This window comes from Clarias gariepinus, chromosome 3, assembly GCF_024256425.1.
Source record: "Clarias gariepinus isolate MV-2021 ecotype Netherlands chromosome 3, CGAR_prim_01v2, whole genome shotgun sequence".
Taxonomy (NCBI): domain Eukaryota; kingdom Metazoa; phylum Chordata; class Actinopteri; order Siluriformes; family Clariidae; genus Clarias; species Clarias gariepinus.
In genome coordinates, this window is record NC_071102.1 from 33870127 (window position 1) to 33880494 (window position 10368).

Below are 10368 nucleotides of genomic sequence, written 5' to 3' on the forward strand. Positions count from 1 at the left end.
ATATTCAAAGCAAAGATGGATGGATGGATGGATGGATGGATGGATGGATGGATGGATGGATGGATTCCGAAGGAAAGTCCAGATATCAAGCAGCAGTATAGACTGTCGCTTGTTGTATTGAAAAGTGGAATATAAGTGTACTCTAATACAGTGCTTCTCAACCCTGGTACCGGAAGACCCTTTCCCAGCAGGCCAGTGGTCATTCAGGAGTAGGGTTGAGAACCACTGCTGCAGCTTTCAGAATCAGTTTTATTGATTCTGAAAGCTGGCCAGCGTGGGAGAGTTCAGGAGGGGACAATTGTACCTGGGTATGATATGAATCACTTGTGCCAAGTGTAAAAGCAACCAAAGTACTGATTTCTTAAAATAATATTCGTCTTTTGTGTTGTTGTTGTTGTTGTTGTTTTTTTAACAGGAGCGCCACTGATCTTTGTTTTACCCTGGGTCGTTATAAAATATACCTACGAGAACGAGAGGTAAGTTTATATATATATATATATATATATATATATATATATATATATATATATACAGTACATGAAGCGTGACATAATTATCTATATAAATAATAGGAAGGTTTTGTCTATAAATTGGTCAGAACTTGCTTTTTAAACGATATCTTTATGTTTCATACTTTGGAGGACCCAAAACCAGTCTGAAAATATTCTGTCTCTCTGTAGAATTAATGACAGAATTTAATGAAACATTGGCAGTACTTAGATATTTGCCTGAAATTAAAATAGCGCCATAAATGAAATTTATGGTATGTTTAGTGGAAGTGACGTTATGAGCAATTATGTGCCAGATTACATCACAGCATCAAGCGCTTATTTGGATGAATATAGCACTTTTTCCCTCGAGGTGGATGAAGCTATACTGTACAAATTACTCAACAGAGCCAATTAACGCGATAGTTTACCGTGTATAGACAGCATGTAGAAGACACAGAAGCGACTTTAATACACCTACAAGCTGCCACAACCTTGCAAATTTTAACGCGCTGGAGTCAAAGTTTATCTTTATCTTTCTACTTTTCGATTTCTCACCTGTGAGTCACTTTCCGGCTACCAAACAGGAAGTTTATCTGGCTGACAACGAAAGAAGTACAACTTATTGTAAACAAGGTGTAAGATACTCAACTTAAACAAGGTGTAAGATGATTTACCTTACGAAATTTTAGTTCTTTGTATTAATAAGTTAGGCAGAAAGACAGGCAGACAGTACAGTATTTGTGCTTCAACCTGAAACAATAATATCACTGCTTACAGTATTATAAACTTAAATAAGCTAATCAGCTTATTTTTAGCTTTAACCTTCCGTCAACAACGGGTACTAACACTAGTACTGCCCAATTTATTTTACTTATTTGTAATATTTCAATTAGAATTATATAAATTTATATAATAATACTTAAAAGTCTTATTTAATGAGTGTCCAGCGTCAGCACTTTGTAACAGTCGGAGGTAAACCTGGAACGGAATGCTTTTTTGTCAGGAATGTCTTGAGGCAGTAGGAACCCTCTGTTTTTGGAAAACAGCAACAATTGTATAAAACTTTGTCTGGAAAAACAAACCAAAGAACCTGCCAGTGTTTAGGATTTAACCCTTCTATTATCCGAAAGTGTATCAGAATCTGCCCCCGAATAATATCAACATTCAGAGCTGCTGCATGAGTTTCAATACGTGTTAAAAGGAACATCCAGTGTGAGTCTGTTTTGGATGCAGCCCAAAGCCAGAGGGTGATCAGTCTGCCTCACAAGCAGCTGTTGTATAACCAATCAAGCACGTAAGAGATGTACAAGGTACAGAAACGTGAGCTACACCATGGCAACTGCTCTGGCCGTGACAGTGACGCTCTGCAGACGAACTGCTTGTCTTTTGAAGCACTAGCTGGGAAAAAAACATGGAGGGTTCTCACAGTTTTTGCTGCTAAGCTCTTCGATTACACAGTCTTACGCTCTGGACGGCTTTCAGGAAGTAAATTACACTTCATGGCTGATGCTCTTTGCTTACTAATTGGTAATAATACATAAGGATCTCTGCCTGGTGTTTTATGATGTAATATAAAAGCGACACTGATCCAGACTCAGTTGCATTGGTACTGCGGTACTTCTGGTGCTCTGTTTAGAAAGATCAAGGTGTATTGTTCAATTATACTTCTTAAAGCATTTGATTATTGAGTTAAACTAATAAATCAGTGCTGGCAAATGTGTTAAGGGAAATCTTCAAACATTAGAAGTACGTCTTTGAATGAAAACATTTAGGAGCCCTGAAAAATGAAATCTTGTCCGTCAGAATAAAATAAAAAATGCAGACGAAAGCAAGCACACTGGAAGATTTTTTTTCCTCCTTTCTTTTTGGAGTGTGTTCAGTTGTTACATAAGTTCTTTAAATGTCACAGTGCATTCTCTTCGCTCTTACCTGCCCATTCCATCTGTCCATTCTCATGAGGATGAGGATGAGCCGGCGTTCACGGCTGCTTACGATCCTGTCCCTCTGCTCCACTTAGGACTTCTGGATGACTCCAGCCTGAGATCATCTTTTGGCATATAAGCTGCGTCTGTCTTTTTAAAGCCCGTTATCTGTAAAGTCTTGTGCACTTTCATCCTGGCAAAGTTACCTCTAATGATACAGTCTGTGCTCAGGATATACATGGATACACTCCATTGAGCATGAGCTAATAATTTACTTTTCGTCTTTTTACTTTACTTTGTCCTACATACTTGCTGCAAAACTCGGTTCCAGCACCAAAGCCTCTGTTTATCAGGAACTATGTAGCGATGACGGGGCTTGTCCACAGGCATGGTACCTGCAACAGCTCAAACTGACTAAGCATGACTAATTTTCATGGCTACTTCTAAAAATATTACATAAACTAAGTGGTAGCGTAATTGTACGCAGCATGATGGTACATTGGGAGCTTCAGTGTCCCAACTCCCATCCTGAGCTCTGGACATCATCATTAACACTGATTAGTGATTTTGGTTAATTCTTGTTCATATCTGAGCAACTGAGTGCTCTGCCTCAATCAGTTTTCTTAGTGTTCTTACCCTGGTCAGGGTCACTGTAAAGCCGGAACGCTGAGCGCAAGCAGGCTGGATGGGATACCGGTTCATCACAGGACACCATGTATTAAAAAAATTTATACCTGGAGGCAAGTTACAATAGTCATGCATGTTTTTGGAGGTGGAAGGAAACATGAGAGCCAAGGATAAACCCAGAGGGAGAAGGGGAGGAGAGCATGCAAAAGCAGGGCTGTACTGCCTATCAGTCGACCGTAGTGGAGCCTGGATCCATAAGGCTGCAGTACTGCACTGTGAATGTGAGGAGCATCTAAACCTAAACACATCAACTATTGACTTATCAGTGCAAGTCAGGAACTATTTAGCAGGACGATATCAAAAAGTAAAAAAATCGATTATTAAATTAGAAATATTATTGTCTTGTTGAAGAGCATTTAAATTAAACCGGGACTTGTAATGAAATTTCTCGTGAATGAATGGTTAAAATTTATGGATTGACATTTACAGTATACTTGACTATAAGCACAGTACAGTGATGAGACTCTTGGCTGCAGTAAAATATTACAAACGTTTTAAAGAAGGCCTTATGTCTGTGAATGACGATCTTGGCCAAGGGGGCTCGGAGCCCAATGCAGTCATTTCTGTGAACATTTAGCGATTGGAACATCTGATCCTTAAAAGTCAACGATAACTTGTCGCTAACTTGCGAAAGAGTCGCATCTACACAAAATCATTCACCAACACTACTTACACATTACAGGAGCTCGGGTGGCAGGGGCTCGCCACATCCCCAGGATAGTCCTGACCTCACTCTAAGCCATTTCCACATGTTTGGGACATTAAAGGAGTTCCTGGGAGGCCAGAGTTCCAGTTGTGACGCAGGGAGTCTAATCATGGCTACAGAGAAAACCTTGATGGTATCTAAGCACTAGCGAAACGCTGGAATAAGTGCATTAGTTTAGCAGCGGATTATATCGAGAAATAAAGAGAGTTTTTACTCCCATACGGTAACTGTGTTCTGTTATTCTGCACAATCAAAAGTCCTGCTTTGACTTGAACAGCCCGCAAATTTTACACATTTTAACATTACATCTCTTAAACGGTGTCAGTATATTTTCTGTGTGTAATCCACAGTATATGTAATGTGTGTTTTTCTGTCCTCAGTTGCTGGGAGCAGAACACAAACATGGGCTTCTGGTGGATTATTCGTTCCCCGATCCTACTGGCAGTGCTGGTGAGAGTCTCTCTGTGCTTACAGTCCATTCTAGCAATCATAGTCCTTCAACTTACTGAGAAGATCAAACTGTCTGGCTTAAACACGATTATCGTGTGAGGGCTAAACACCTCTGTGGGCTGAGCATGAACATAAAGGGTTACACAGGAAGCGTGTGATTATGGAGTCCTGTATTGATTGAGGTTTTGGAAAGAGAAATTGCATGAAATTGTTTAATGGAATACTTTCGACCCGGCAGCACTTAACCCATTACCTTTAATCTGTTCACTGATTGCTGTTATTAGGGACGCATCAATACAGGGTTTTTTTTCCTGGATCGAGTGTGAGGGCGAGCACATGGTCATGGTACTTGATACTCATACTTGAATGGGTAACTTACTTAGTATTAATCAGTCAGGGGTGTTTGTGTTATTTAAGGCTGTCTGCTGCTAGTTATGCGCTCCTTGTGCTAAGATTTTTTAGTATTCAAACAATATCTTGCCTGGAGAGTGTGAGGGTTAGCTAACCCGTCTTCGGGTCTCAGAGTTGCTGTGGTTCAGGGTTCAAGGTAGAAAACAATTTGCGCTCATTTCAGACATTATTTAACGCACTGTTAGCGATGCTCACGTCGTGTTCCTGCAGCTGGCCATGGGTGACCGAGTGCACACGCTGTCTGAGCAAACATACAGTATGTCACGGTTGTCTCATTTTAACATGACATAATGTTAGTAAGCAGACCCTGGAGATGTTTAACCTCGTCTCTGCTTTCTCCTTCACTCAGATCAATTTCTTTATCTTCATACGCATCATTAACATCCTCGTGTCCAAGCTGAGGGCTCACCAAATGAGATACACTGACTACAAGTTCCGGTGGGTGTTTAGCTAATACAAGAAATTTCTTAATTAATATCTTTAACTTTTCCTTGCTAATTGTTACTGTCTACAACCCTGTTTGCTTTGCTTTTTCGTTTAGACTCGCAAAGTCCACACTTACCCTCATCCCTCTGCTCGGGAGCCATCTGGTCCTGTTTTCCTTCATCACCGACGAGTCTACGTCAAATGGAGCCGTCACCCTGCGGCTCACGAAGATGTTCATCGACCTCGTCTTCAACTCCGTGCAGGTGACACAGGAATTTCTTTGAACGCATTCCAACATCGTATACTGGATAGTTAGTACACAATCTGAACCTGGGTTCAGATCTAATTGTATTTTGTTTGCTTATTTTTAGAGTTGCAGTATTTCTCGACTTTTCAGTATTTCTCGAACACTCATTAAATAGATAAATGTGTCTCATTTGTGTAATAGTACTTCACTAGGAAGATGCTTTGTTCATTCTCAAGTCACTCCCTGACTACAGCCAGTTTCCTTTTCTGGTGCAATACACAAAAATGACAGGAATCCATTTGTGTGTGGGCGTCACACTGGCACAGTAGATACGAGTTTTATCTGCTTAAAGAGATTGTTTTTTCAAGGCTTTCTTAAATTCAATTCAATTTTATTTATATAAGCGCTTTTAACAGTGGTCATTGCCTCAAAGCAGCTTTACAAATTAAAATAAGATAAATTAAAATTAAGGTGTGTACAAGTGCATTAATGCAAGTCATGGACGTTTTTCATGCTCTGGACTGTGATGTTTGTCACCAGGAACCCAAGGGCAATGTAATCGGTAGTCTGGGCCAAGTTCTACAACATTTAGTCATTTGGCAGACATTTACATTTAGTCATTTGGCAGACGCTCTTATCCAGAGCTAAGATTCATATGATGCTTCTTAAGTCCCACTGAGTGAAATCAAGTTGGTATATTTTTGAGTTACAGTGCATTTAGTACAAATGTAACGTTTTTAGGCATTTTTGCACGGAACAAGGGTTGTGGAATTTGGCCTTAATTTCTTTGATTGTACTTGTGTTACTTCACAAAGCAGGAAACCTTAGTGATAGCAAGATGAAGCTTACCTGTTGCAGATGCAGTCTGCCCAGCCTGGTGCAGGTCTACAATTTTGTTTCTGGTGGCCTTTGACAGCTCTTTGGTCTTGGCAGTAGTGAAGTTTGGAGTGTGACTGTCTTAGGTTGTGGACACGTGTCTTTTATACTGATATGTTCAAACAGATGCCATTAATACAGGTAATAAGTGAAGGACAGAGGAGCCTCTTAAAGAAAAAGTTACAGGTCTGTGAGACCCTGTGCTTGTTTGTAGGTGACCAAATATTTATTTTACAGAGGAATTTACCAATTAATTTATTTTTAAAAACCTACAATGTAATTTTCTGGATTTTTTTTCTTATTTTGAGGTATACCTATGATCAAAATTACAGGCCTCCTCTTTTGAAGTGGGAGAACTTGTACAATATATATATGTCAATACATGGCGGCAAGATTAAAAGCACTCCCCCCATCAAATACCCCCCCTCCCCCCAACCAGCAATATTAGTGAATTAGTGACAATATTAGTGAAGTCTTTAATACTGAACTGTAAACTTTACAAGCAGAGATAAATGCAGGGAAAGGAGAGGCGTCACAGTCATGCTGAGTCACTTTGTGATACACTGACTGTGAAACACAGCTATCAGATGCGTCAATACACATCATCGAGTCTGGAGAATCGGTTTAATTAAGCATTATGCTTGTTTAACAAAGCAGATGAGAGAGTCCAAAAAAAGAGGTGCTCTCTTATAGATCTGTTTTGTCTTTTGTTGTGGGTGTTGGTGTGTATAGCAGATCTGCTTACAGTCCGTGTGTCATGTTTACAGGGGCTGCTGGTGGCCATCCTCTACTGCTTTGTCAACAAAGAGGTAAGCTAAACACTATCACGTTACTTTTTTATCCACACTGTCTCTCAATTTGATCATTTTCACCAGGCAGGGAGAACACTTCCTCCATGTGAGACACATGAGGTCATCCAAAGACACCTTTTCAAACTGCTGCTTTTTCTTTTCTTATTTACACGCATGCGCTGACAGATGGACAAGATTGACCGAAATTTGTTAGAAATGTGATCTAAAGGAGAAAGTGTACATGGTGGCGTTTTTGTTTGTAATACTTTCATGTGATAGATACTATCCAGTATCTTTGTAAAACTAGATGGTATCTATAATTTTATCATTACTACGAGTGGCGTTCAAGTCCAAGCGGGACTAAAAGAACAGTTATGAGTGTAGAAACCTTTATTTCTCTATAAGATTTGCTTAAATTGAGGTGCATTCAGGTCAAAGCGGGACTTTTGATTGCGTAGAGTAACAGAGCACAGTTCTAAGAGTAAAAACTCCCTTTATTTCTCTATATAATCCCCTGCTATGCAAAGGCACTTATCCGAGCGTTTCACTAGTGCTTGGATACCATCACGGTAGAAAGTTCTTTCTGTATTCCAGAGCCATGATCACACGTCTAAAACACTTGCCTACCAGAAACTCCTCTAATGGCCCAAACATGTGTAAATGGCTTGGAGCGAGGTCAGGACTGTACGGGGATGTGGCAACACGTCCCAGCCAAGTTCCTGTAATGTGCAAGGGTGTTGGTGAATGATGTGTGTGTGTACAGTTCCCACAGACAGATGCGTCTCTTCCGCAAGTTGGCGACAAGTTATCTGTTGATTTTCAAGGATCAGGTGTTCCACTTACTGAATGATCACAGAAATGACTGTGAACAGTGGGTCTGAAATCAGTCAGCCATGGATGTACAGCCTTCCTTAAAACGCTTGCACTGTTTAAATGATTTCATGCAGCTAAGAGTCTCATCTGTGCTTCCATTAAGTCTTTTGTAAATGTCAATTGCTTTTACACCTTCATTCATGAGTAAATTTCTTTAAATATCAAGTTCCAGTTTAACATGAACATATAAACCCTCATAAAATATATATTTTTTAAACGATTAAAACTATTTTCTGCATTATCAGAACTGTATGGGCAGGTCAGATCATATACTGGTTGGCAGCGGCGTCTTATTGGAAACACATACACAGGTCATTCATTCTAGCACTGCATTCGCGGTGTTTCTTCAGAAAATGTTGCCACAAGTGTTGGAAAGTACAGTTTTGTTTTAAATGTCTTGTATGCTGTATGATTGCACATTTCTTTCTACTAAGAAACCCCAAGCCTGTTCCAGCATGACGATGCACCTGTGCATAAAGCCAGCTCCATGAAGACATGGTGTGTTGAAATGTTAATATTGGAGTGGAAGATCTTGAGTGTCCTGCACAGGGGTCTGACTGAACTCAGCCCCACTGAACACTTACTCACTCACTTTATTCTTGAGCTTATCCCAGGAGACTTAGGGTACACAGTGGATGGTTGCCAATCCAACACAGGGCACACACCCTCATTCAGACACTACCGGTAATTTGCGAATGTCAATTACCCTAATTTGTAGGAGAAAACTGGAGTACCCAGAGGAATTCCACCAAGCATGGGGAGAACATGCAAACTCCATGCACACAGACCCTGAGGCGGGAATCGAACCCAGACCCTGGAGGTGCAAGGCAACAGTGCTAACCACTAAGCCACCGTGCCACCCCCATCGAACACCTTTGGGATGAACTGGAACTCAAGCCCCCTCGACCTCCCAACATCAGCGTCTGAGCTAACTAGTGATCTTGTAGGATGTTTGAACAAACACAAATCCCCAGAACCATGTTCCACAATCTTCTCAGATATAAAGTGGAGCTCATTATAGCAGCAAATTGTTGACTAAATCTGGAACAAGATGTTTATACAATGATCATACAAATATGATGGTTAGAGGTGCAAATAATTTTGGTTTGATCAGCAATGTTGATACATAGGGATGCTATGCTAATATTAAAACTTCTCTTTTGTAAGATTCTGTTATTCTGACTTTTTCTCCTCCAGGTACAGTCTGAGATCATGAAGTTCTGGAAGCGCTGGAAAGGAAAGGACATAGACAATGACTACCGTCACACCTATAGCAACACGGCTCAGATGACCAGCAACAAGCACGTCCAAGCGGCATCCAGCATGAAGAGGCTACCAGACGTCACATGCTCAAGTATGGACGTCTGCAGCGCCGAAGAAAAGCAGCTGCTCACACTCAGCTGCCATAACGGCGCGGACCGTCTGCACTTCACCACCAGGTCACCGGACGGCACCAGCTCCACCAACAGCACGGCAGCCGAAGAACCGATGGTGTGCAATCAGGACCCACGAGGGAGCATCGAGAGCAACATGTGAACATGTGAGAACACATGCAAGCATATACATGTCTGTGTGTATATGTGTGAGTGTGTGTTAGTCAGCGATGGTCCCACTATGTTCTCACACACTCACAGGTACGAGTCCAAAATCCAAGCGAGCAGCACCAGGATGGGTCTAATGTGTATGTGTGTGTGTTTCATGTGGAACAGTGTTTGAGCACGTCAGTGATCGCTCTGCGCTCGTCTGAGCTGTCCATCTCATGTGAAAAATTCTGTGTTTGGTTATAACATGTCCACACACCACGTCACCACAGCACTGTGTATATTCAGCACACGGACCTAAAGGAAGACATGCTGTAAAAAAAAAGAAAAGAAAAAAAAAACTCAATGAAACTTACAACATGAACCTCAAATGGACACAAACCTGGACATGTAAACCATCGACATTTCGGGTGACTGTGGATAACGAATTATTTGTGTGAAGGTAGGAGAGAAAATACTCATGCAGGCTCTCCAATTGTGTTTCAGGATCCATTCAGGAAGTACAGTGGTTTTAAAAAGCAGACCGTGAAAGATTCCTAAGTGTCTAAGGAAAGAAATCATCTGTGACCAAGAACATAAAAATCAAATGTCTAGTTTTATCTTAATATTAATGTTGTCTTGGAAAATAAAAGGCCCTTTTTTGTATTTGTATAACTTGTCAGGTTTAGTTATTGCTGATTTTATTTTTATTTTTAATAAGGTCTCAGACAGACAAAAGATTAGTGCACGATCTTATCGGGCAGTTCGGAAGGTGTGCCTTTTCTCCCTTAGATATGAGAAAAAAATCCCCGTCCCCCTCCAAAAAATTAACCTTACATGATTTGTCCTCCGTCACCTCCGGATAACGTTAATCAACATTGTTGCGAGTTCATATTACTTACAAGACTAACGCTTTTAATATGACCAGAAAGATTGGTAATCAATTATTAATTGTAAATATATACGGT

The 10368-nt window shown here is 40.6% G+C and overlaps 1 protein-coding gene across 1 annotated transcript in view; it reads left to right on the forward strand.

Moving 5' to 3' along the window:
* The window catches only part of gcgra (glucagon receptor a), a 67666-nt gene extending 57566 nt beyond the window's left edge, over positions 1-10100 (forward strand). Inside the window, exons 9-14 of the mRNA XM_053491831.1 lie at positions 416-476; positions 4187-4256; positions 5017-5105; positions 5209-5356; positions 6984-7025; positions 9078-10100. Of these exons, the coding sequence (XP_053347806.1) occupies positions 416-476; positions 4187-4256; positions 5017-5105; positions 5209-5356; positions 6984-7025; positions 9078-9416 (749 nt within the window). The 3' untranslated portion in view covers positions 9417-10100. The remainder of the gene's footprint in view (positions 1-415; positions 477-4186; positions 4257-5016; positions 5106-5208; positions 5357-6983; positions 7026-9077) is intronic.
* Positions 10101-10368: the final 268 nt, after the last annotated feature.